Consider the following 26,304-nt stretch of genomic DNA (forward strand, 5'->3'; position numbering starts at 1 on the left):
CCTTGCCATGGCAGGGACACCTCCCACTGTCCCAGGGTGTCCCAGTGTCCAGCCTGGCCTTGGGCACTGCCAGGGATCCAGGGGCAGCCACAGCTGCTCTGGCAATTCCAGCCCAGCCAGCAATTCCCAGTTCCCAATCTCCCACCCATCCCTGCCCTCTGCCACTGGGAGCCATTCCCTGGCTCCTGTCCCTCCATGCCTTGTCCCCAGTCCCTCTGCAGCTCTCCTGGAGCCCCTTCAGGCCCTGCCAGGGGCTCTGAGCTCTCCCTGGAGCTTCTCCTCTCCAGGGAACATTCCCAGCTCTCCCAGCCTGCCATGTCACCAAGTATTGAACTGTGATTCCAGGGCTTTCCGAGGGTGCAGAGGGAGGTGTGGGGTGGGGTGTGGAGCAGGGGGGACACTGGGAGTGCTGGTGCTGGCACTGGCTGCTCAGGCTGGTGCTTACGGGGCCGGTGACGCCACTGGCACCCAGAGCTGGCTTTAGTGGCCGCGCTCTTGCGTGTGAGCATGAGGAGATCAGCTTAGGTGCAAATCCACTTTGGCTGGGCTCCTGCAGCCCAGCGCTCAGGCAGAGCATAATTAATCATCTCTGAGTACAGACTGTCCCTTGGGACAGCCATGTCCCACTGGGGATGTGCTGGGAGCCGGGGGATCCCAGCCCAGGCTCACCCTTGGGGTGGGCTTGGACAGGGCAGGATTTGGGCAGCACAGGCTGGGCACTCCCTGCTGCCATCACCAGTGAAAGGAGCTGCAAACCAATACATCCAGGATCTGTGTAAATCAATTGCAAACCTGAAATTGCAGATTCTTGGTGTTATTTCTTTATTCCAGTCAGTGCTGTAGCTCTGCTTGGGATTTGCGGATGGCAGGGATTTCATTCTGAATGAGACTGCAAAGAATCCTCCCTGGGAGGAAAAAAGTTTCCCCTTTGAAGAGATGAGAGTTCAAAATGATAAACCTGAGTGGAGCTTGTGAATAGATACTTTCTCGTGCTGCTTACGGAGGCTGGTTACTGCTGAAAGCTCTGCTCTGTAATGGGATATAGAACAGTCCCTTAAGTTCCTTGGAGCTTCACTTAAGTAGTTGGATTACTGTGTTGTCCAGATTTTCTCAGATATCTTTGAAGCAGAACGTCCCCCCAGGTAGAACAGACATTGCATAATTTTTTTTTTTTTTTTTTGAGGTCAGGAAATAAGTTTAATTGCAACCCAATATTGTCTTGGTGGGTTTGGTTTTTTTTTGAGTGCATCTTTTGGGGTTATTGTTGGGGTTTTTAAGTTCAGCAGAACTGGAAAGAGACTCAGTGTGGAGGTTCTTCCTCATCACTTAATTTTGCAGCTAAATTATTAATTTAATAATATTAAATTAATATATTAATTTATAGAATTTGTTTGGGGGGGATGTGTTTTTTTTTTCCCTTTGTTTTATTTTTGGGACTTTTTTATGTTTTGCTTGCTTTAGTTTTGGGTTGTTTTTAATCAAACCACTTCAGGTCAATCACAAAGCTTTAGAAGATGTTTGATTGGGAGAAAGGGGTCAGTGCAGGTCTGGCAGCGTGACGTTGGCAGGAATTTCTGTCAGCTCAGTGTTTGTTCCCAGGGCAGCCTCTCCACGTGGCAGCTCCCGTGAGCCCCAGGCTTGGGGTGTCCCCTGGAGCTGCTCAGCCCAGGAAGCACAGGGGAGGGAAAAGGCAGGGAAGTCACAACTCTGTGATGCTGCCAATTTGGTAACACCACGTTTTTCTGCCATAAGAACACGGGTTTGACTGTTCTAGGATTAAAAAGTTGTTTTTTTGAATGCCTGAGGGGTTTATCTGAGCTGGCTGTGGGCCTCTTCCAGTTTTATTCAGGGAAATTTAAAAAAAATTATTTATTTTATTTATTTTTGCTCCCTGAAATCCTCTCTGTCAGGTGGCAGCTGCCCCCCTGGGGCACTCAGGGTCTCAAGGGGCTCGGGGAGGAGCAGAGCACAAAACCTCCTTGGAGGAGGCCCCAGTTTCTCTCCTCACATTCCCCAGCTTTGCCATGGTTTCTCTGTTGCACAATGAAATGGAGTGTAATTAAAAGGACTCAGGCACTCATGACATCAACAAATCATCTTAGGCCTTTTTTTTTGCTTGAGCTCCTTTCCCTGTTTCTGGTGTAATCTAATTTACATCATCCCTGTATCAGTGACAGCTTGTAACTTCCCCCAGGCGAGGGCTGTGCTCCTTTCTCACTCTCCAGTGCTGTGCCTGCTTCTGGTCCATTAAAAAACCCCAAACCAAACAGCACCTGGCTGAGGGAACAGGAAATGATGAGAAACCCCACAGACACTGAGGCGTTCTTTTAGTTTTGATCAAATGCTGTGAAGAAACCAATCAATCAGCAGATGATTTATCTGTTTGCCTTCTCTTTCAGACCTACAACCAAAGCCAGAGTAACAAAAGGAGCATCCACAAAGCCATTTCAGGGAACAAAACCCTTCGTTTCTACCAGCACAGCCCACGGATGGTTCCGGAAGGCATCAATCCCAAAGTGCACAAAATGTTTATCACTGCTGAAAAGCAGGAGCAGAGCACCTCGAGGCTGCTCTCCAAAAAGAGGAGATGCAGTTCCCTGCAGCACAAATCTGCTCTCTCTGCCTGTGTCACTGGTAAGAGGATTATGGTGTTTGAGCACCTCCAGCCCTCCCTCCTGCGGCCTTGGGGCTCTCAGGGTCACTCAGACACTGCCCAGGGCTTCTCCTGGGCATCCTCACAGCTCTGCCCTTCACATCCACATCCTGAGTCAGCCTCGGTTCATCCTCCTCCACGGAGTCACTCACTGCAAGTCAGAAACTCCAGCTGCACGCAGAGGAGTTTCTGTGTGCAGAAATGTTCAAATGTTCATCCCAAAATCTCCGAATCCCAGACTGCTCCAACCCTGTCCAGCCTGCCCTGGGACACTCCCAGGGATGGGGCAGCCACAGCTGTTCTGGACAGTGTGGCTTTGTAAATGTAATAAAACAGAAATGTTTGAAAACCGAAGGATTTTGATGTGAGGAAAAGGAGAAATGAAGAGTAGGATATTTATGAACTGTGCAGCCTCTCTTGGAGGAAAATTGGGAAAATTCTCTTGGAGGCTTTTTAGCTGAGGCAGTTCAATGGCATGGGAATGCTCAGGAAACTGAACACTATCCTAAGATAGGAAAAAAGAGCTATTTTTTTATAAATACTTGGGCATTTTCCTGCTCTATCTCTTTATTAATGCTTTCTGTAAAGACCAAGAGCAACTTCTTGAAAGAAGAAACTTGAAGCCTTGAGAAAGTTCCTATTTCTGATTAAACAGACACAGCTGCTGGAAAACAATCAGAGCCCAACATGGAATGAAAATAATCATTTTATAGCATTTGTTGGTCCGTCCTAGAAAAGAGAAACGAGCAGGGAGGGCATAAAGGAAACGATAATGCTGGGAATGTTCCTGCTGTGGGAGCAGCACGGGCTGGAATTGCCCAGTGCCCTCTGTGTGAGCCACGTGGGCAGCTGCCAGGGCTGGGCTCTGGCTCCCCAAAGGGACCAGGGCTGAGCAGCCAAGGTGGCCAGGGCAGAATCCCCAGAGGGTGACCAGGGCTGAGTCCCCAAAGTGACCAGGGTTTGAGTCCCCAGGGTGGGCAGGGCTGATTTACTGAAGGTGGCAGGGCTGAGTCCCCAGGGTGGCCAGGATTCAGTCCCCAGGGTGGCCAGGGCTCTGTGCCCCCCCTGCTGCCCTGTGCAGGTCACTGAGCACCACCCTTGTGTGGAATCCCCCTCATTTTTGGGTGATCCAAGGGCTGCTCCTGGTTTTAGTGACCCTCAGGATAAAACTCCAAAGAGGACAAAGAAAGGAGTTGACTTTTTCGCATTTTCTCTTCATTTTACTGCCTGTTTCCACGATAAAAAATGGGTAAAGCTGGCAGCAGTGGGTGTGTTCTTATCTCTGCTCTCACTGTGTTGTTGAGGTCCAGTTCATCCTCAGGTTTCTCTGTGGCAGAAACTGAGCTGTCAAGGGCTGAGTTAGCACGGGAATTTCAAGCATTCTCCTTGTTTTCTTGTCAAAATAAATACAATCAAGGCATCATTTAGGTTGGAAAACTGTGAGTCCATTGAGTCCAACCATTCCCCAGCAGTGCCCAGGCCACCACTGCCCCGTGTCCCCAAGTGCCACACGCACAGGGCTTTAATCCCTCCAGGGGTGGGAGCTCCACCCCTGCCCTGGGCAGTTCCAAGGCCTGACCTCCCTCTCCATGAAGAAATTCCTCCTCATGTCCAACCTGAACCCTCCCTGGCACAGCTTGAGGCTTTTCCTCTGGTCCTGTCACTCATTACCTGAAAATATACACATTTCCTGTTCTTAATTTGATCCAATTTCTGTTAATTTTACTTCACTTCAAAGCCTCATCCATAACTTTTGTGTGTCAGCCCCAGAAGGATCCAGTATCTTGTGCTGCCCCATCATTAACCAAGTGTGTCCTGCAGTTTTCAGAGTTCTCCTTCAAAAAGTGCAGCAAAAAATCCCTTTAATTCATCAGCCTCTTATATAACTTCTTATATTTTAATGTTCTTTTTTCTCTCTCTCTGAGTTTTGGGTTTTGTTTGGCTGTTTTGTTTTCTTTAAGAGTTTGCTGAAGTGAGGAGCATGTTGATATTGTTGTTTCTGGGAGCTGAATCTCATTTCAAGCTGTCAGTAATTCCTTTTTCTTTTTGCTTTTGTCCAGATGAAATCTCATTTACTTAATTCTTCTGCTGGTTCTCCACAATTCTTCTGCTCTCTCATTTCAGGTGGATCAATTCTGAGTCGTCAATAACCGTGGATTTTGTTTGATTTTACAATTTCACATTATTTCTATAATTGCTGGCTTTATCCTAGTGATAATTGGTTTGGACTCACTTTTTAAGATCACCAACACCTGCTTTGGGGTTTGAGCACCTGCTCTGTGGGGTTTTCCTGCCTTTCCAGTTGTCTGTGGCTAATTCTTGCTCTCTTGCCACTTCAAGAACAATGACAATGCATTAGTTCTGGAGAAAAACAAGGAAAATAGTGTGGATGATTTGAGTGCTGTGTTTGTGTTTGGTAGGGCCTGGCATCCCTAACCCGGAATGTTCTGGAGGATAATTTCCCATGGGACAGCACCAGCTGCTTCCCATGGAGGGGAGAGGCTGTGCCAGGGACTGCAGGACGTGCTGACTCCCAGCCCTGATCCAAACAGCCTTATCAGCCTCCTGAGGATGGGAATGTTCTCCTGTGCTCCCATTCTCTGGTGGCAGCACTCGTGTTTTCCAGGTCCCTCTTTCTTGTGTTTGGGAAATGTTCTGGGCAGCCACAATCCTCCCCAGCAGGCAGCCCAGAGCTCTGGGAAGCATCTGTTCCCAGGTGGTGCCAGCTGCTGCAGGGCTCCTTGCCTGGCAGGGTTGCACCACGGCTCACCTGGGCTGATATCACAGGTTCATCTTGTCTCTGTCCCACGAGCTGGAACAGCACTGAAGTCATTGTTGTTCCCAGCGTGTCCTGGTGGGGCTGGCTGGAACAGGTCCTCAGGAACAGGGAATGGGCACAGCCTGAGGCTGTCAGAGCTCCAGGAGGGGTTGGCCAGCTCTGCCAGGGATGCCCAGGGTGGGATTGTTGGGGGTCTGGGACAGGGGCTGCGCTGGGTGGTCTTTGTGGGTCCCCTTCCCACTCAGGAAATTCCTGATTCTGTGATCCCTGTGGGTCCCTCTGATCCCTTGTGCAGGCTGCCCCAGAGCAGAGGCTGGACGGAGTTCCAGAATAAAGCAGGGATTGATTCCAAGGATCTCCTCCATGGATCCACCTCGGGCAGCACCAGAGCCCAGCCAGGGCTGCCCCCAAGATGAACCCAAATGGCCCCAAAATGCACGAGCGCTGCCGGGGTCTCTCCCTGGGCTCAGCTCTGCTCCATGTGCACATTGCAGTTCAGTGTCCAGTTCCAGCTGCAGCCCCTGCAGTCCCACCCTGCTTGTTTTTCTCTCTGCAGCCCACGGGCTTTGTGCTCCTGGGCTGAGATTGGGATCATTTGTCCTTGGTGCCCAGCTGGAGCAGGAATTGTTTTGTGTCCCTGCTCTGTGCACAGAGCTCAGAACTACACACCATCAGAACCATGCCCTGATGTGGAGCCCAGCCCCACACACTAAAGCAGCTCAGAATCTGAAAATATAAAAGCCAAAACCTGAGGCATCGCCTTCCCACTTAACATTCCCTGATTACTAATGCTTCTCTGAGAATTGTTCTTCATTTCCTTTTCCTTCAAGTCTCTTTTTTCCTCCTCTGCCAGGTTCTTGGACTGGGTGTTATTTCTTCTGGAAAGTGAGATTTCCACTAGAGTCAGAAATACTCCATGGCAGTGTTGATCTTCTGGGATGTCTTAGTGATGATGGCCTTAAGAACATCAGTGTTGGTTCCTTTTTCCAGGTTTTCCTGAGCAGGACTCTGCACTCAGGGTTTGCTCTGTGCAGACACAGCCCCTGGCAGCTGGACCTTGACGGGATTGAGAGATCCTGATTCCTGTTCTGTGGCATTAATTCCCAAAAGAGCCTGGGCTGCAGATTCACCCCAGATCCTGGCAAATTACCTTCATTATTTTTCTCCCAGCTCTACACATCTGGTCTGAAAACAATCACATTCTCAACTCTGATTCTTTGGGATCACTTCCCACCCAGGGCTGTTTAAGGCATTTGGCATTTTTTGGGATAGTGATTTATATCTGTATCTCTCTATTTTTATGTGATGCCCTCCCCAAAACAGCTGTTTAATGATATGTATTCATATAAAGCATTTAACACTCTTTGGATGTTTGTCCCTGGCTTCAGATTCTCTGCATCTGCTTTTGGTTGTGGCTCAGAGATTTTTTTTTTTTGTCCCTGGTACCACACCAAGTTCTTTTATTCTGTGCATCCCTTTTCCTACAGCAGGTAACATTTTTCTGTTGTTGTTTTTCCCCCCACAGGCCAAAAGCAAATGAACTCCCATGGGAGCTGGTGCTTGTCACCTGAGGAGTTTGAAATATGGGACAGGCTCTACAGGATTAAGGAAAGTGATGGGATAAAAGAACCAGTATTGCCTCGAGTTCAGTTTGAAACCTTGGAAAACCTGGAGGAAACACCAGTGAGTTCCATGCAGTGCTTCCTTGGACATGAGGCCTGAAGGATGCTGGAAATGCCAGACTTAACTCTGGGTTTGAAGGAAGCCTGTTATGAAAGTGCCTTTTTTAGATTTACCTGTGGGTTTTTTGAGGTTAAGAGTTTAGGTAGTGGATGTTTGAAATAGGTCTTTGAGGTTGGGTCTGTAAGTAAAATGTTAGGTCTGTAAATTAAAATGGGTCAATAAATTAAAAATATATTAGGAAGTCTCAGTATCTGTTAAGTTCTGCTCCTGTTTTTAAGAATTCCATGCATGATGCTGTATTCACAGAGTTCCAGGATGGTTTGGGTTTAAAGGGATCTTAAACCCATCTCATTCCACCCCCTGCCCTGGGCAGGGACACCTGGGCACCTTCCCCCTGATGTTTTTATTTTAGACCAGACTTAAACCCGTGTGAGAATGTTTAAATCCTTCTCTGCATTTCTGTATTTATTGTCCCTGACAGCGAAGTTTAGCTAAAAAATTCCCTGCTAAAAGTCTCTTTTCCCTTCCTTTCCCCTGCAGAAGCCCGAGGAGGGGGCAGCTCGGGAGCTCTCCCTGTCTGAGTGGAGCATTTGGCAGAATCAGCCTCTGCCCACAGTCCTGGTGGATCACTCGGATCCATGCCACCTCTTCATCGGGGCCATGGAAATGATGGAGCTGATGAGGCACCAGCAGGTAAGAAACGTGCCCAGGGACTGAATGCACAGTTAGAACAGGTTAAAAATAATGATTTAAAAAAAAAAAAAAACAACAGTAATTGTGAAACTAATTATATGTACTTAGTCTTGTTTAAAAATGTCTCCCACTGCTGTGCTGTGATTCCTAATATTTTCCACAGAAACTGTTTTAAAAAAGGGAAAAAAAACCCTTAAATCAGTCTTTTCTTAATGGATTCCAGTATCAGTTTGTGTCAGAATGACATTACATACAGCAGCTCCAAATGCCAAGGGGCAAAGCCACCACGAGGGATAGCAGAGCTGTTCCAGGATTTGGGAAGAGTTTGGTGTCGTGTGTACATCAAAAGCTGACAGAAAAGTCATGCAGGAACACATGGCATGTTTTAGGGGATTTGTTTTAGGCTTTTTGAGCTTTGTTTTTTGAACTAAAAAGCCAAATGTTCCTAAGAATTAAGAGATGAGAGGAGCTAAGCCAAACAAACATGGATGGGATCTACCTGGGAGGTGGGAGTTTTGTTTTCTGACAGGGATGGCTACAGAAATCCTTCTGGAAGGCACAAGGACGAGGGTGCAGAGGTGGATGGAGGCTTCAGTGGTTCACCACCTTATTTTCCCCTCCAGCTGAGCTCCCCAAATGTTGCCTTTCAGCACGTGGAGGTTTTTTAGGTCATCAGAAGCTGTTGCTAGGCTGCCAGAGTTTCCTGAATAATACCAGGGCTAATCAGGGAGGAGAATGGAGACAGTGTGGTTGTGCTCCTTGGGTGTGAAAGGGAGGCTGTGATCAGACCTAGCCAGCTCAGAAAAGCTTCTCCATCTCACCAGAGACGTTCCTGATCCTCTGGTGTTGGATTATACCTTTTTCTGACCCAGAGATGGGGAAACTGAGAGGTGTTTAAAAACTTTTATTCCATTTTCAGTCTCATGAGAAGGGTGAGACATCACAGATGTTATAATTCATGCTATCACAATTAGAATCCAACTATTTCTTAAGTACAATACACTATAAGTGTTTCTTGGCCTATCAGCTTTAGCTACACTATGTTGTAAGTGCCTTAAAGCTAATTATCTAAAATTACTCTTTGTGGGTCTCACTACAATGCATCTTTCATGGTTCTATTCCTCTAAAGTATTAAGTGTTATTTGTAAGGCTATCTTTTGAATCTTGTTTCTAATTTTTTTTTCCAATAATGTCTGTCTTATTCTATGGTATTTTTAAGTCAGCATTTCTTATTTCAAGGTTTGTATACAGATGTACACTGTGTGAGCCTTCTGTCAGGCTTTGAGATTTTTTTACAAATCTGTTTCCCACACTCTGACAGTCCCTGTCCTCGGTGGGGTCAGGGACACACTGCAGAGGGAGAGGCAGGGATGGGCACAGGAGGGATGTCACAGAATTCACAGAATCCCTGGACTGGGAGAGACCTCCAGGATCATGGAGTCCAACCCAGCCCCAGCAACCCAACCCAGCCCTGGCCCCAGTGCCACATCCAGGCTGTGTTAAACACACCAGGGATGGGGACTGCACCACCTCCCCGGGCAGCCATTCCAGAGCTTTATCACCTTTCTGTAAAAACCTTTTCCTGATATCCCACCTGAATTGCCTTTCATGGTTTTTGAGATGTTGGAAGGAGGGAAAAGGTTCAAGAATGAGCAGGTGCCCCCTGAGCCTCCTTTTGTCCAGGCTGAGCCCCCTCAGCTCAGGTGAGCCCCAGCTGGGCTGGCCTCCAGCCTGCTCCGTTTGTGTGAGCAGGCAGAGGAGCAGGTGTGGAGCTTCCTCACTCCTCACCTTCCTCACAGGGTGTCCCTGGTGTGCCCAGGGTGCCCCAGGAGCACAGGAGGTGACACAAGGTGGCACTCACCCTTCAGAGCCTCCCAGGGAGAAACAAAGCACTGGCAGGGCTGGGGTCAGCACTGACACCAGGGTTTAAAATTAACTCCAGAGGTTCCTGGGCTCTTTCTTACACTGAACCCACTGGTGCCAGTCCAGGGACACCAAAACTGTTCCAGAAAAAGGGAAGAGCAGCATTGTCCTGGTCTGATCTGATCAGACAGCTCTGACACTGAGCTCTTGGCTGAGAGGTTCAGTAGCATTCCCTGAAGCCATCCTTGCCTTCCCTGGGAGGCACTGACAGTGCTCCCAAGGCTGGGGATGTTCCCACTGGAATTCAAAACACTCACCTGGAGGAGAGAAGGGTCCTGGGACTCCTCAGAGCCCCTGGCAGGGCCTGAAGGGGCTCCAGGGGAGCTGCAGAGGGACTGGGGACAAGGATGGAGGGACAGGACCCAGGGAATGGCTCCCACTGCCAGAGGGCAGGGATGGGTGGGAGATTGGGAACTGGGAATTGCTGGCTGGGCTGGAATTGCCAGAGCAGCTGTGGCTGCCCCTGGATCCCTGGCAGTGCCCAAGGCCAGGCTGGACACTGGGACACCCTGGGACAGTGGGAGGTGTCCCTGCCATGGCAGGGTGGCACTGGGTGGGATTTAAGGTCCTTCCCAACCCTTCCATGATCCTCTGGTGGAAGGGTTTGCTGTGCATCCAGGTTCCTGCTATAAATATTCCATGGCTAATTACACCCAGCTGATCTGGTGACGTTCATTTACGGTGCTTAATTAACAGAGGGGTTTAATACCAATACAGGTCACAGCTCTTTCCTGAAATACCCAAGAGAGGGAACCTCAGACCACAGTTTTATTGATGATTTTCTTACTGGGGGATGAAACACAAAATCAGGCAAATCATTATTTTACAGTGAATAACCAAACGATCTGGAAATTTCTGCTCAATTATTTCTTGGGCAGAATTTAATTCAGAGATTTGTCATGACAATACAATCCAGCACAAGAGGCATTTGTGTTATTTTTTAGGTCTTTTCTGTTAGAGAAGAAATTCACTGATGTGTGGCTTTCCTTTCCTTGTACTCATTCAGTGATTCAAGAAATTTGTATTTTATGTTATTATTTATTTTGTATAATAGCTTTTTAAAAGTCAATTTAAAGGATTTTTAAAAAAAGATTAAGTGAAAATGATTGGCAAAAAAATTTATATTGTGTTTGTGTGCTCCTAAAATCTTAGAGAAGAAGTTGGCCCAGTCAAAAGAAAATAAAAGTCAGAGAAGCCCCAGATGTGCCCCTGGAAAAGGCACATCCAGCAAAGCCTTTAATGCCTGGGGGCTTTATTGCTACAGCAACGCCTGTGGGGCAGATGGGGGATTTACTCCCAGGGGGATTTTTGGTGCAAGATGGCAACAAATCAAGTTGTCCTTCTGCAAAATTATTCCATGTCTTTTAAGCATTTTTTGCAAATTCAAGTGTGCTGTTTGGAAATAAGGCTGGGCAGAGTGATCCTTGGAGGGGGACGATATTTGTCCAGGTTTCTCAGGGACTGGGGAAGGCCAGTGCTTTGTTTTTCCTTAGGAGAGGAGCAGGAATGCTTCATTTTAGTGTCCAGAGTGGGAGGCTCCCTCTGGAGCTTTCCCGTTTCCAAGCCGGCAGTGGGAGCACACAGCTTTTCACAAGAAAAACAAAATAAATCCCAAAACGTTTGGGATTGTCTCAGTTTTTCACCCTCTGACTCCACACACCTAGGGACACATCTCCTCACCCCGGGATGACCCTGGAGCTGCTGGCTCTGGAGTCAGCTGTCATTTGTCACCTGGCTGGGGCTGCCTCGGGGGATCCTGCAGGTGAACTCCCTGCCAGCAGGGAAACGTTCCCAGGACACTCTGCAATCCCAGTGAACCTGAAAAGGCTTCCCAAGCCTGTGGAGTTTTAAATCAGATGTGTTTTGGGGGGAAATTTAGTGTTTTCTGCCAGCTGAACCTTTTTTTCTCAGGAGACCCTGAATGAAAAGTTAAAAATGGTTCAAATAAGGAGAATGAAATGGTTTTATCTGGGTTTTTTAGGCCCTCAATTGCCCATAAATTCTCTCTGATTAAAATCCTTTTCTGAGATGTGTCAAAACTTCTGCTTCCAGAGAAGGTGGAAGGGTTTGGGCTGGTTTGGAGAGTGAGGTGCCAGGGGGCTCCAAAATCTCAGCTCTCCAATTCAAGTAGTTCCTTTGAATTGCTTCTTCTGATCTTGTTAGTGAATTTTCTAAATTCCAGCATTAATTGAGACCAGGGCTGGGTTGTTTAGACCTGGAATTGCAGGTGCTTGGTGCTTTTCCTGGGGCTGGGGTTGTGCTCCTGTGAGAACAGAGGACTCACAGTGATTTGGGAGTGGGACTGGATGGTCCAACCCCAAGCACTCCATGAATCCCTGCCCTCAGCTTCCAGCTAAACACAAAGAGAGCAGGGGCAGGGCATGCTCTCAGTAAATGGGATTGTTACTATGGAATCCTGGAATGGTTTGGGTTGGAGGGACCCTAATTCCCATCCAGCCTGGCCCTGGACACTTCCACAGCCTCTCTGGGCACCCTCATTTATTTCCTGATGCTCTTTAACATTCACCTCTTCAGCCTCTTCATTGATGCTGCTCCCATGTTTGCCAGGGCACATACCCTGGATTTTGTAACCATCTTTCTTTTTAGGGATCTGAGGCTGTTCTTATTGGGTAGCAGAAAGCAAAACCCAACAGAATGAGCAGATCCATCAATAATGTGATGCCATTAGAGGGAATCATCTCGGTTTGGTGGAAGGGAATTGGGGTTTGTGTCCCTCAGGCTTCTTCCATGACTCAACTAAATAAATTGTTAAAGATCATCTCATGTAATGCACTTAAGCCTCCAAACCCAAGGTTTTGACAGCGTTTCTTCCCCTGAGGTGTGTTCTGGGAAGGGAGCAGTTGTGGAACAGGGAGTGATTCAGGTCCTGGAAGGGGTGATGAGCAAAAGGCTGCTCCAAGCTCAGGGAGGGGAGCAGGGCACGCACAGGGCACCACAACTTTGGGCAGGGATCATCAGTGTGGCAGTTGTGGTAAAAGATGGAAAAGATGGTCAGGGAAAACCCCTGGAATCACAGAAAGGAACAGCTTTAACTCCTTTCCAACCCAAACCAAGGGCTGGGAGGGTTTCAGTGAGCAGCATCTGCTGGGCCAGACACACCCAAGGGAATTCTGCAGGGCTTCACTCAGGCTCCCACTTAAAGGAGCTTTAATTGTTAAAAATCCACAGTGGAGCTCTGTATGGATTTATCCTGAATTTTCAAACAGCAGCATCACCAGGGTTTCAACAGGCTGAGGAATCTTGTTGGAGAATGTGCATCCAAAGCAGCTCATGAGGAGAGAGGGGGTAGTTGCAATTTTGGTACTTGATGCCTTAAATTTAAATACTGGAAAGCAGAATGGGTATAATTACACAGATATTTACATATCAAAAATCAAGTTCCAATATATAATATTAATATAAGTATGTAACATTTTAATTTATACTGTTATAATTCAATAAAATAAACAATTTGATAGCTTATATAATATTATAATAACTATAATATAAAATAGTGTTATGGTTATTATAATAACTGTATAGTTATAGTTATATAGCTGTATATATAGCTATATAATAACTACATATATAACTGTATATAATGATGTATAATAATTATAATGATATATAATAACTATAACGATATATAATAACTATATAGTTATGGTTATAGTTATTATGATAGTATGGTTAGTTATAATAATATAATATAATAATATAATAATATATAATATAATATTATAATTATATCATATACTATGTAACAATAATATATATTATAAGAAAATTATATTATATTAATATATTACTGTAATAATTTATTTAATATTAAAATTTTCTTTTTTTCTTCCTATTTTCTATGCTAAACCATATTTTGTTTTTTGAAGCGAATCAGTGACTCCAGGCAGGCTCATTGATTGAGTACCATAATCTCAGAGCTGTTTTCCTGCTCCTGACCTATTTTCTGAGGAGCTGGTACAGCCTGGGGCTCTGGGTTGGAGGGGAGCTGGCAGGTAATGTAAGGTTCCACATTTGTGCACGTTCAGGCCGAGCCGTGCTAATCCCAAATGTCCCTTTCACTCTCGCAGCACGGAGTGGCCTCCTGGCCAGGTTCTGTGCAGGAGAAAGTGTTTGGGCTGGAAGTGGAGCAGTTACACAAGGCCTGAGCCCAAAGCAGGTCACCCAGCTCTGCCCTAGATGCTAAATTTGGCTCTGGGCTGGCCTGGCCCTGCAGCACTGCCAGGCTCCAGCAGGGCTGAGCTCCCCTCACGGCACTGCGGGCTGTGGGGGGGCCTGGGGACATTCCAGGGAAATTCTCACTGGTCCTGCTGCCTCTGCTGGGATCCCATGGCCAGAAAGGTTTGGGTGGGAAGGGACCTTAAATCCCACCCAGTGCCATCCTGCCATGGCAGGGACACCTCCCACTGTCCCAGGCTGCTCCAGCCCCAGTGTCCAGCCTGGCCTTGGGCACTGCCAGGGATCCAGGGGCAGCCACAGCTGCTCTGGGAAAATGCATTGGTTTGGGGTTTGTAGGTTTAGGGGGTTGTATTGGAGTGGGTTTGTAGGTTTTGGGGGTTCTATTGGAGTGGTTTTGGGGGTTTGAGTTTTGGGTTTGTAGGTTTTGGGGGTTGTATTGGAGTGGATTTGGGTTTGTAGGTTTAGGGGGTTGTATTGGAGTGGTTTTGGGGGTTTAATTTGAGTTTTGGGTTTGTAGATTTAGGGGGTTGTACTTGGATTGGGTTTGGGGATTGTAGTTTGAGTTCAGGTTTTGGAGGTTTTGGGGGTTGTAGTTTGGTTTGGGTTTGTAGGGTTTGGGTATTGTACTTTGATTAATTTTGGGCTTGGAGGTTTTGGGGTTTGTATTTTGTTTGGGTTTGGGGGTTCGAGTTGGAGTTTGGAGGTTTTGAGGCTTGCAGTTTGAGTTTTGGGTTTGTAAGTTTTGGAGGTTGTAGTTTGGGTTTGGGTTTGGGTTTGTAGGTTTTGGGAGTTTTAGTTTGATTGGGCTTGGAGGGTTTAGGGGTTGTGGTTTTATTTTGGGTTTGTAAGTTTTGAGTGTTGGCGTTTGGCTCTGGGTTTGTAGGGTTTGGGGTTGTACTCTGGTTGATTTTTGGGTTGCAGGACAATATTAGGCCAAGCCTGATCAGCACTGCACTCTCACCCTCACTGTGAGGGGTGGGCAGGGACAGCACCTCCTCCCATTTCCCTCATGTTCAGTGGTTTGGCAGCTAATTAATCCTTAATCCATTTAATTTCTGTCTTGTTTGTGTAACACTGAAATGCTTGAATTGAGCCCTTGTGCAGGGGCAGGTGCTCCTGAGATAAACCCAGACAGACCCTTATCAGCCCCATTATTGTCACTCCAGTGCTCCTCTGCTCAGGTGGCACCTGGGCACTGAACTGGAACCAGGTTTGCTGTTCTTCTTGGATTTCAGACAAAGAATTCCGTGTCTGGAGTCTGTGTTCTGGCCAGGCTTGAGGAAAAGGAATTATTTACAACCTGCCAGATCAAAATCATCCTAAAACCCTCTTGTGACAATTCTTTTCCTCACTGTTTTTATTAAGCCTTCCCCTGAGGCAGCTTTAGTTAAAAAAACCCAGACTTGGAGTTTCTTTGGATGTCTTTGCAAATGGATGGTTTAAGCATCAGCATCTGTGTGAAATTGGTGTTGAAATGATGATGATGATTAATGACAAAATCTGTTAATAGTGTGCAGTTTGCTTTGCCTGCTGCAGCCAGAGAGGGATCCTGTCAGGGATCAGTCTTCAAATTCCTGGAAGGTGGCTTTGGATCTTGCTTCCAGAAATATCTTCAGGCAATCCAATCTCTAATTATAAAGTCATTTTCCTCACTCTCTGTAAAGGTACCTCATGTAATTTCAGTGATTAAGGAATCCAGGGACTCATCTGCCTGACCTGCCAAAAAATAATTGTTCTGTTCAGGTCCTCCGTGCCCAGGTCCACTGAGCTTTTCCCCAGTGCACGTTTAACAGAGCTGGTTGCCTTTTGAACAGCAGATTATAGACATCCATGAAAAATTGATCCGGAGTCTGTGGGCAGTTCAGGAGAACAAAACCTTCGTCCCTGTTTGGAGCCTGGCTGTGGGCAGCCCTGGGTGTGCCTCTGGTAACCAGTGCCCTGTGTCCCCAGGGAGACTGCAGCTATGAACTGGAGCTCCAGCCTCACCTGCACCTGGAAGATGTGAACATTCCAGGGAACAAAAGGAATCCCTCCATGGCCAAACCCCCCCGGGATCAGAGAGGTCACTGCTCCAGGAGAGACCTGCCAAAACCCAAACCAAAACCCTTCCCACCTGACGCAGGTGATAGTGAGAGTGAGTTCTTCAGCACGTTTAAAATCACCAAAGCCAAGGCTCCCAGAGGAGCTCCTGCACTCAGGGAGGTGCCTGAGCTGCCTCGGGAGCCTCCTGCCCCTCCCTCAGGAACAAGGCTTGCTGTGCCTGGACACCCTCACCCAGGCAGTGACAAGGACGAGGGGCTGGAGGTGACATTTGACCTAAATGCATTTATTGACCTGTGTGACAACAGTGACAGCTCTGAAGGCCCTGCCAGCCCAGCAGCACAGGAAAACAGCCCTGCAGGTGAAGCCTGTGGGGCCCTGGGCAGGATCCACAGGGACTCGGGGTACGAGACCTCCCCCGTGGCCTCGGACCTGTTTTATCTCCCCGAATCCTGCAGGGAGTCCTTCACACTCCAGGGGCCACCCCGGGAGCCCCCGGGGCTGGAACAAACATTTTCCCAAGTGCAAAGGCTTTTGTCACAGTCCCCTCCCTGTGGGGAGGAACTGGAGGGTTTGGAGAGCCTGATGAGAGATGAAGGAACACGATCTCCTTCCCCGAAAGTTCTCCCCAAAGGTCACTCAGAGGCACTGCAGGACAGCGTCTCCCCCACATCCCCAAAAACTGATCCTTCACTGCTGCTCCTGGAGAATCCCAAGGTGGCAGCTCCCAGGGAATTCTGTGCCTCAAGAAGTCCCCCTTTATCCAAAACTGTGTCATCTACCGAGGCTGCTGCTGTTGAAGAGGAGCAGCTCTGGAATGACAGCTTTGATGGCCTGTTTGACAGTGAGGAATTCCCTGAAATGCCAAACAACGCTCCCAGCAGAGACCACCCCCTGACAAAGGAGCCTTTCCTTCCCAGGGACGCAGCAGAGGCTGCCCTTGAAGTTCCTGCTGAGGAGCAGAGTCTCCACTTGTTTGAGGATGAGGCTGCTGAGGACACGGGTGAGGGCAGCCCCATGAGCACTGAGCCTCCAGCCAGGGCAGGTCCAGCTGGGAGCATCCCTGGGACAGAGGGAGAGCCAGGCAGGGAACTGCCCACCCAGGCCTGCAGGGAATCCCTGGGAACATCAGCAGTGGCCCTGGAGAAGGATGGTCCCTACGACTGCTCCCAGGAGCTGTTCTCCGTCACCTTCGACCTGGGCTTCTCCATCGAGGACAGCGGGGATGAGAGCTGTGAGGAGAGCAGCAATGCTGGGCACCCCAAAGTGAGCGGGGCCCCGGGGAGTGCAGAGACAGCCCTGGGTGATGGCTCCAGGCTGGAAACCTCGCCAGGGTGGGACTGCAGCAGGCTTCAGAGGAGGGCCGTGTCCACACCGCTGTCACGGCAGAGCTGGGGCAGGGCTGGCAGGGAGGGGGCCGGGGGGGCTCCTGCTGCACGGCCTGGCCTCGAGTCAGGAGGCAGCAGAAGGGGAAGGGAGCCCCCCGAACCTTTGCCCTCAGCACTTTTGACCCCAACAAGCAGGAAGGGTGTGAATATCAAAGCTGTCAAAAGAATTTCTATGAAAGTCTTCTCGAACGCCAGGGAGCAAATTCCAGAGGTGCCTCCTGTAGATCAAGTCAGAGAAAGCCCATGGAGGCAGAACGTTGGGAGATCAGCCATGGATTCACCTCCAGGAAGGACAGAAAGCCTGGAAAACACCAACCTCCATGGATCCCATGCTGCAGGTAGGGAATTTGGTGGGACAGGAGTTAGACCTTCATGGATAGGAAACAGGATCCAGGATCTTTTGGGTCCTCACTTTGATTTTATGGCTGAGGTGGGAAGGTTGAAAGGAAGAGAAAAATGGCTGTGATGCTGGAAGTTGGGTCAATGAGGGGACAACTCCCTGGGTCCTGTCCATCCATCCTTGTCCCCAGTCCCTCTGCAGCTCTCCTGGAGCCCCTTCAGGCCCTGCCAGGGGCTCTGAGCTCTCCCTGGAGCCTTCTCCTCTCCAGGGAACATTCCCAGCTCTCCAGCCTGGCTCCAGCCCTGCAGCATCCATGGCCTCTCTGGCAGTGATGTTTGCAGCCCCCCTCAGTGCTGTCACAGGGATTTGTGTCACAAAGTGCTGCCACAACTCTGGCTCTTGCTCATCTTTTAATGGCTTGTCCTGCTTCTCTTCCCTTTTTCTGCCTCTGCTGCCTGGGGAAATCACTTCCCCTGGGGGCTCTCCAGGGAAGCAGGATTTATTGTCCATCCCAGCTGGAGATTATCTCTTTTGATTAACAAGGCTGAAGAGAACAATATTTGCCCTGTAGATCAATAAATAATCTCCTTTGGAGGTGCTTTTCTGAGAGAGGCAGGGTTTGATTGCTCAGCTCTAACAAAATTGTGTTGGGAGCTGTGCAATTCTGGTGAATGTTGTTTATTCTGTTTTCTGCAGGACCCAGCAGTGACAGCGAGGAAGAGATCGTTTTCCAGAGAAAAAACAGGATGAAAAAGAATGTTTTGAAGTCTCCTGATGTGAGTCTCAGAGGAAAAAAAAAAAAATAGACAAGGGAATCAAAATGGCAATTTAAACAGCAAAAGACAAACTGTGTGTGCACTGATGGTGGTGTTGCTCCCACAGGGGATGGATGAGAGCGACCTGGAGTCGCCAGCTCGGGTCACCAGGAAGCGCCGGCGCCCCCCGAACGTGGTCAGCAGAGACATGGGCACAAATCCTGGGAACCCCCTCCTCTCCCCTCCAGTTCCTCCCCAGGGTCTCCACACATCACAGGATCCCACAGTGGTTTGGGTTGGAGGGACCTCAGAGCCCTGCCATGGCAGGGACACTGCCACTGTCCCAGGGTGTCCCAGTGTCCAGCCTGGCCTGGGACACTGCCAGGGATCCAGGGCTTGGTGACTTTGGAGCTGTTTGGCAGTGAAACATTGCAGCAGCCGGGAGGGGTGGAATAACCTGCCTGCCACAGAGCTTTGAGCCACAGAAAGCAAATTCATGGCACATTGGAGCTGATTTTCCTTCCAAATCCCATTTTCCTGCCCTGCTGTCGGGAGGTGTCCCTGCCCGTGGCAGGGGTGGCACTGGGGCAGCCTTAGTGTCCCTTCCCAGCCCCCAGCCGGGGTGCAGTGCCTTTTGGGAGGGGTCTTGCTGCAGCCCTGCTCTCTGTGTGCTCCCGTTGCAGTCGGACACCTCCAGTGAGGACAGTGGGGATTTCCAGCGGGGCAGGAGCGGCTCCAGGGCCAGGCCCCGGCCGGGAGGAGCCAAACGCGCCAGGAGCTGTGTGACAGCCAAGGTGGGTGCCACCGTGTCCCCCGGGACACCGAGCCCAGCTCGGAGCAGCTGGCATGTGGGGCTGGGCTCTGCTCTCCCACTGCAGCTCCGGGCAAACTCTGCAGCTGGAATTTGGGAATGCTGGGGAAAGGCTCTGGGGGGCAGAGGGGGCTGCGGGCTGGGTGACAGCTGTGAAACCAGAGGGCAGCTCCAGGGACACCCTGAGAGGAGTCAGGTCCTGTCCAGAAGGAAAACAAACAAACAACAACAACAACAACAACAAACAAACAAAAAAAAAAAAAAAACAAAAAAAAACCAAAAAAAAACCACCAAAAAACCAAACCAAACAAGCATAAAAACAAAACAAAAAAAAACCCCTATTATAATAACAAATTATAGTAAAAATATTACATTATATATTATATTATATTATATCATATTATATTATATTATATTTATTATATTATATTATATTATATTATATTATATTATGTTTCCTTATTAATGCCTTCCTGTTCAGGGTATTCTGGGATTGTATGTTATATTAGAATAATATATCATATTTATATAGTTTAACAAAATAACATAATAATAATAATAATAATAATAAATCAATAACTATAATAAAAATGTAATAATATTATTATTATCATCACCATCAGGATTGGGCTGCTTGCTCACATGGGTGATCCCCACCATGGGGATCAGCCCTGGACATTAAGGCAGCAATGGTCCCTCAACCCCAAATGTTAAATCTCAGCTCAGTGTTTAACACTTCAGCAGGGATGGAGGCAGGAGGGGAGGCAGCACCAGACTTACTGAAGTTAAAAGCTCTTAAATATTCATGGCTGTGGTTGCACTGGGCAGAAATTGCCACAATCAGGGCTCCAGGGCACCATATGTTGGACACTTTTTAATTTTTTAACAATGATCTTCATTATTAAGACTTCCCTTATGATATGAGTGTTTTATGGCAAACAAACCATTCTCTTAGAGTCAAGGAGATATATGATATTTTTGGGGCTAATTTGATGTTTTACTTTAGTACTTTATAGCTGAAATTACAGGAGAAAAATGGAATTAATGTAAAGTATCGCAGACAAAACACCTCCCCGAGTTAACTTGTTTTGTTTCTGTGTATGACCTTGGCAGTGTTTTGGTAGAATTTGGGATCAAGTCTCCCGCCCTGCAGTCACAAGGGAAGTGCCTCATCTTCCTGGGCTGAGCTGCACCATCTGAGGTGTTTGCACCGGCATTGTTTGACGAGTCCTAAATCCTGAGCAGGAAAGGGCAAACCAGGGTGGGCTCTGGGCCTGAAATTCCTACTGCACCTGGGTTTGCAGGAATCCAAAATCAAGCCGGATTTTTGAAAGCAAACAACATGAGTAAAATCGGATTTATAAGTCACAGAGTGACCCGTTGTGTGTGCTGGGCACCCTGTGCTGGGCACCCTGTGCCATTCCCTGCCCCAGCAGTGGATCCCCTGCCCAGTCTGGATCCCCTGCGCTGCTCCAGGCGCTGCTGGAGCCCCGGGTGGCTGGGGCAGGGCTCGCAGGGCAGTGCTGTTCATTAGGGGCAGCTGTTAATTGCCCTGGCTGTGCAGGGCAGTGCTGTTCATTAGGGGCAGCTGTTAATTGCCCTGGCTGTGCAGGGGCAGTGCTGTTCATTAGGGGCAGCTGTTAATTGCCCTGGCTGTGCAGGCTGCGGCCAGGCAGTTCCTGGACTCGGAGGCCGAGCTGTCCCTGCTGGATGCTGAGGGGATCTCGTCGGACGAGAGCGACGGCTCCGGGGAGGAGCTGAGCTCATCCCTGGCCCAGTTCCTGAACGATGAAGGGGAAACCACACAGGCCCTCAACGGTGAGTGGGGAACTCCCAGAGCATCCCAGAGCCAGGGCATCCCTGGGGTGGGAGCTGGGAGCAGTGACCTGCTCACCCGGGCTCAGGAGCTGCTCCTGCCACAGCATCCAGGGCTCTGCCAGCCTGGAAAACCTCCTGCACCCTGAGGGAGCAGCTGGGGCTGGGCCAGGGAGGCTCAGGCTGGAGATCAGGAAAGGTTCTGCCCCCAGAGGCGCTGCCCAGGGAATGGGCAGAGTCCTGAGGCTGCCAGAGCTCCAGGAGCCTTTGGCCAGCACTGCCAGGGATGCCCAGGGGGGATTGGTGGGGTCTGGGCAGCGATGGGCTTGGGATGATCCCTGTGGGTCCCAGCTCAGGATATTCTGGGATTGAATGGCAGCTTTCATGACACAGGCTGGGTACACTTGGAATCCCACAATGGTTTGGGTGGGAAGGGACCTTAAACCCCTCCCAGTGCCAGCCCTGCCATGGCAGGGACACCTCCCACTGTGCCAGGCTTGCTCCAGCCCCAGTGTCCAACCTGGCCTTGGGCACTGCCAGGGATCCAGGGGCAGCCACAGCTGCTCTGGGAGTCTTCCCAGTATCTGGGAATTCCTTCCCAATACCCCATCCACCCCTGCCCTCCTTCATCTCAAAGCCTTGGGCCTGGCCTTTGGGATTTCTGGAGAATTGCAGATTTTTGCTTTGGGAAACACAGGCGTTTGGGAAACCATAAAGGAATATGCAAAACACAGCATAACTGGTGTGAATGAAAAATTCTCTCTGTACTAACCCTGAACTAATTGTTTTTCCCGGTGTGGTTTCAGACAGTGAGATGAGGGGAGTTTACCTGAGCTCCGTGCGCAGCCCCGCCCTCGGCAGCCGCTTCAAGATGGTCCATGGGGAATTCAGCCCCTCGGCTGTCTTCTCCCAGGTGGGAAGGGCAGGGGCTCCTCTCCTTGGGGACCTCTCCTCGTGGGCCACAGTGAAGTTCTTGGCCTGCTTTGAAGAGCAGTTACAGCCTTTTTTTGGTAAATTACAAGTTCCAACATAAAACTTCAGCCTGGAGAAGGAAAGGATCCAAGAAAAGCTCAGAGCCCCTGGCAGGGCCTGGAGGGGCTCCAGGAGAGCTGCAGAGGGACTGGGGACAAGGATGGAGGGACAGGAGCCAGGGAATGGCTCCCACTGCCAGAGGGCAGGGATGGATGGGAGATTGGGAACTGGGAATTGCTGGCTGGGCTGGAATTGCCAGAGCAGCTGTGGCTGCCCCTGGATCCCTGACAGTGCCCAAGGCCAGGCTGGGCACTGGGACACCCTGGGACAGTGGGAGGTGTCCCTGCCCTGGCAGGGGTGGCACGGGGTGGGATTGAAGCCCCTCAGCCCCATCTTTGTGTGTGGGCAGGGCTGGATAAGCCAAGGGCCCTTTGGTGAGGAGCAGCAGAACCATTGTACTTTTCCAAAACTCCCTGGCTCTGTTTCCCCCCAGATCCCCGAGCAAGACGTGGCTTATGCCGAGGACAGTTTCTGCGTGGGGGATGAGGAGGAGGAGGAGGAGGAGGCTCCCAGTGAGGAGGAGCTGTGTGTGGATGCTGAGCTGCTCCCCGCGGAGGGCTGCAGCAGCAGCAGGAGGCAGTACCTGACCCGCCGCAGGAAGAGGCTGGGCCAGGCCCGGCTGGCAGGGAACGCTCCTGCCCCGGGGCAGAAGAAAAAACCTTCCCGAATCATTGTCCTGAGTGACTCCAGCGAGGAGGAGGAGGCAGGAGCCGGCAGGAAGAAGCCCCTGGAAGCAGGGCAGGGCAAGGGGCAGCTCCCCAGGGCTCTGCCCTCAGCCCCCTCTGCACAGCACGGGAGCAGGGAGGAAGGCACAGCTCCTCAGGCTGGGGGGCAGGACACGGAGAGGCTGCTGGGCCTGGAACCTTCGGTGTCTGGGATGCTGGATCCCCCCCCAGAGCAGGCAGGCAGGAGCTCATCCATCCCCCCAGCTGGCTCTGGCTGCAGGAACACGGATCTGCAGGCTGCTGCTGAGGTCAGTGCTCAGGGAAAGCAGGGAGCTTCCTGGTGGAGAGAATCCCTGTGCCAGGGCTGTTCTGAGGCTGGCAGCAGCAGGAGTCAGGGAACCATGGAATGGTTTGGGCTGGAAGGGACCTTAGAGCCCATCCCATTGCAGGGACACCTGCCATGGACCAGGCTCTTCCAGCCTGGCCTTGGACATTTCCAGGACCGTCTCCCTCTCCTTGCCACTGGAAGCTTTGTACTCCCAGGGTAACTTGGAATTAAACAAATTAAAACTGGGGTTAGGTTCTCCCTTGGTCTGACAGTCATGGAGGATCGTGGATCTGTCTGAAACAGCAGTGTGCACTGATTCTTTGGGTTTGTATTAGAAAATCCTGGTTCACTGTCTGAATTCAGAGCTTTCAGCACCTCCCTGAGGTTGGGTTCCTGCTCTCTCACACGTCCCAGCCCGATCTCTGTCCTTTACAGGATCCAGGTTTTGTTGAACTTCTTAGTGAAAGCTGCTGCTTTTGTCATCCAAACTCTGGGATAATCAGCTCAGCTCAGTGGGGAGACTGATGCAGGGATTGAAGTGTCAATCTGAAAGTGTTGATTCTGCAAAACATCCTTTTATTGATTTGATGTGAAACCCCCATGATCTGTGATTTTCAACACTCACAGGTGTACAGCTCTTTGAAGAAGACCCACGGGAGCAGCTCAGGCTCGGTGTGTCCTGCTGTCCCAAACTCCTCCTCAGCCACAGCTCGGATATCCAGTGTTCCCGGGGAGCACGGCCCCTCCCCGGCCGGGATCTGCCCCGTTCCCGGGGAGCACGGCCCCTCCCCGGCCGGGATCTGCCCGGTTCCCGGGGAGCACGGCCGCTCCCTGTGCATCCTGGCGGACAGCCGGGAGATCTGCTCGGGGCCGGAGGTGCTCTCGTGCCTGCGGGCCGTGCACGGGCTCCGGGTGCAGGTCTGCTCCCTGGGCACCAGCGACTACATCGTCAGCAACCGCCTGGCCGTGGACAGGCTGCTCCAGTCGGAGCTGCAGAGCCCTGGGAACAGGAATAAACTCAGCCAGAGGCTGCAGCGCCTGCAGGGCATCTTCGAGAGGATCTGTGTGATTGTGGAGACAGACAGGGTCAGGCCAGGTGGGTGCTGCCAGAATGCCCTGCTCTGAGGGACATAGGGAATGGCTCCCACTGCCAGAGGGCAGGGATGGGTGGGAGATTGGGAATTGCTGGCTGGGCTGGAATTGCCAGAGCAGCTGTGGCTGCCCCTGGATCCCTGGCAGTGCCCAAGGCCAGGTTGGACACTGGGACACCCTGGGACAGTGGGAGGTGTCCCTGACATGAAAAAGGGCTGGGATGGGATGGGATTTAAGTTCCCTCCCAACCCAAACCATTGTGGGATTCCATGTCAGGAGCAAGCACAATTTTATCCATGCACAGGCATTTGTTTTAATCCAAAAATCCAAACCCTGCAATGAAATGATTCCACTAGACAATAGCAGGTCTTGCTTTCCTGTGCTTCCTCTCCTCAGGAGAAACATCCCGGTGTTTCCAGAGGACCCAGTACTACGATGGAGTGCTCTCAGCCTTGGTGCAGGCTGGAATAAGGATCCTCTTCAGCTCCTGCCAGGAGGAAACTGCAGCTTTGCTGAAGGAGCTGGCTCTGCTGGAGCACAGGAAGGACGCTGCCATCCAGGTGCCAACGGAGCCCGAGGGGCACCGCCGGGACATCCTCAGCTTCTACCTGAGCATTCCCAACCTCAGCTACGGAGCTGCCCTCAACCTCTGCCACTGCTTCGGCTCCATCACAGCCGTGGCCAACAGGTAGGGCCAGCACAGGGGCTCCAGGGCCCACCTTCCCTGCTTCTGCTCCCCTGGAGCCAGGGAGAGCCTTCCTGCACCTTTCCTGCCGGGATAGCTGTGCAGGGAATCCCTTCCTGCCGGGATCACTGCTCAGGAAGAGCCTTTCCCACCCTCTCCCAGGAGCTTTCCTGTCCCATCTCAGCTCTTTGCACATTCCTGTCTCTCCTGCTGAGCAGCCCAGAGCACTGACACGGGCTCTGCTTCCACCCTCCTTCCTGCTGCCCCATCCCGGGCTCCCGGTGCTGCCCCATCCCGGCTCCAGAGGCTCCCGGTGCTGCCCTATCCCGGCTCCAGGCTCCTCCCGTTCCCTGTCTTGCAGCTCGGTGCCGGCGCTGGCGGCGGGGGCGCGGCTGAGCCGGCCCCAGGCCGAGGAGCTCCATCGGTTCTTGCGCCACGACTTCGACCTGCAGCTGCTGCCTCAGCCCCCGGCCAAGGGGAAGAGCTGAGCTCGGCACTCGGGCCCTGCACTGCACTTTACCCACCCGGGATTGGATGTACATGATGTAATAAATGCTTGTCAAACCTCAGGGCGTGGGAGCTGCACTGCCCTGTGCTCTGGGGCAGGGCTGGGGTGATCATCCCCAATTCCTGTAAAATCCACAATAATGGCTCGAGTCCTCGGGCAAAGCTTTGGGCAGTGACGGCGAGAGCCCAGCAGCAGCTCCTGCCATCACTGCGTTTGCCGCTTGAATGGGAATGGCCGGGTGCTCCGTGTTCCCGGGGCTCTGGGGTCCCGTCCCTTGGTGCCTCTGCCCGGGCTCAGGTGCCCGATCCTCCCCCAGCCCTGCCGCCGCAGGCTCTGCTGCCACCAGCTGGAAGAGGATCGGGATCGGCATTCCCGCTCTCCGGGCAGAGGCTGGGACAGGGAGAAATCCAGCCCTGGAGCAGGAGCTGTCCTGGGCAGCCGGGTCAGCCACGGCCCCGCTCAGGGGAGACCCCTGCAGAGCTGCCCCAGCCCTCGAGAGCGTCCAGAGGAAGCCACGGAGCTGCTCCAGGGCTGGAGCCCCTCTGGAGCCAGGCTGGGAGAGCTGGGAATGTTCCCTGGAGAGGAGAAGGCTCCAGGGAGAGCTCAGAGCCCCCGGCAGGGCCTGAAGGGGCTCCAGGAGAGCTGCAGAGGGACTGGGGACAAGGCATGGAGGGACAGGAGCCAGGGGATGGCTCCCACTGCCAGAGGGCAGGGATGGGTGGGAGATTGGGAACTGGGAATTGCTGGCTGGGCTGGAATTGCCAGAGCAGCTGTGGCTGCCCCTGGATCCCTGGCAGTGCCCAAGGCCAGGCTGGACACTGGGACACCCTGGGACAGTGGGAGGTGTCCCTGCCATGGCAGGGGTGGCACTGGGTGGAATTTGAGGTCCCTTCCCACCCAAAGCATTCCACGATTCC

At 50.9% G+C, this 26,304-nt stretch overlaps 1 protein-coding gene across 7 annotated transcripts in view; it reads left to right on the forward strand.

Annotated features, from left to right (window-relative positions):
• The window catches only part of FANCM (FA complementation group M), a 57,173-nt gene extending 31,550 nt beyond the window's left edge, over nucleotides 1-25,623 (forward strand). For 2 of the 7 annotated variants that reach the window (XM_064422750.1, XM_064422751.1), the window contains exons 11-23: nucleotides 2,400-2,634; nucleotides 6,958-7,115; nucleotides 7,644-7,808; nucleotides 15,879-17,694; nucleotides 18,393-18,472; nucleotides 18,579-18,647; nucleotides 19,135-19,245; nucleotides 20,924-21,080; nucleotides 21,884-21,990; nucleotides 22,543-23,082; nucleotides 23,730-24,198; nucleotides 24,591-24,882; nucleotides 25,241-25,622. In XM_064422750.1, the coding sequence (XP_064278820.1) occupies nucleotides 2,400-2,634; nucleotides 6,958-7,115; nucleotides 7,644-7,808; nucleotides 15,879-17,694; nucleotides 18,393-18,472; nucleotides 18,579-18,647; nucleotides 19,135-19,245; nucleotides 20,924-21,080; nucleotides 21,884-21,990; nucleotides 22,543-23,082; nucleotides 23,730-24,198; nucleotides 24,591-24,882; nucleotides 25,241-25,367 (4,326 nt within the window). In that variant the 3' untranslated portion in view covers nucleotides 25,368-25,622. Of the gene's footprint in view, nucleotides 1-2,399; nucleotides 2,635-6,957; nucleotides 7,116-7,643; nucleotides 7,809-15,878; nucleotides 17,695-18,392; nucleotides 18,473-18,578; nucleotides 18,648-19,134; nucleotides 19,246-20,923; nucleotides 21,081-21,883; nucleotides 21,991-22,542; nucleotides 23,083-23,729; nucleotides 24,199-24,590; nucleotides 24,883-25,041 lie in introns of all 7 variants that reach the window. The other 5 variants (XM_064422752.1, XM_064422753.1, XM_064422754.1 and 2 more) reach the window with 4 other exon arrangements.
• The last annotated feature ends 681 nt before the right edge of the window (nucleotides 25,624-26,304 follow it).

This window comes from Passer domesticus, chromosome 6 (genome assembly GCF_036417665.1).
Source record: "Passer domesticus isolate bPasDom1 chromosome 6, bPasDom1.hap1, whole genome shotgun sequence".
In the NCBI taxonomy this organism is placed as follows: domain Eukaryota; kingdom Metazoa; phylum Chordata; class Aves; order Passeriformes; family Passeridae; genus Passer; species Passer domesticus.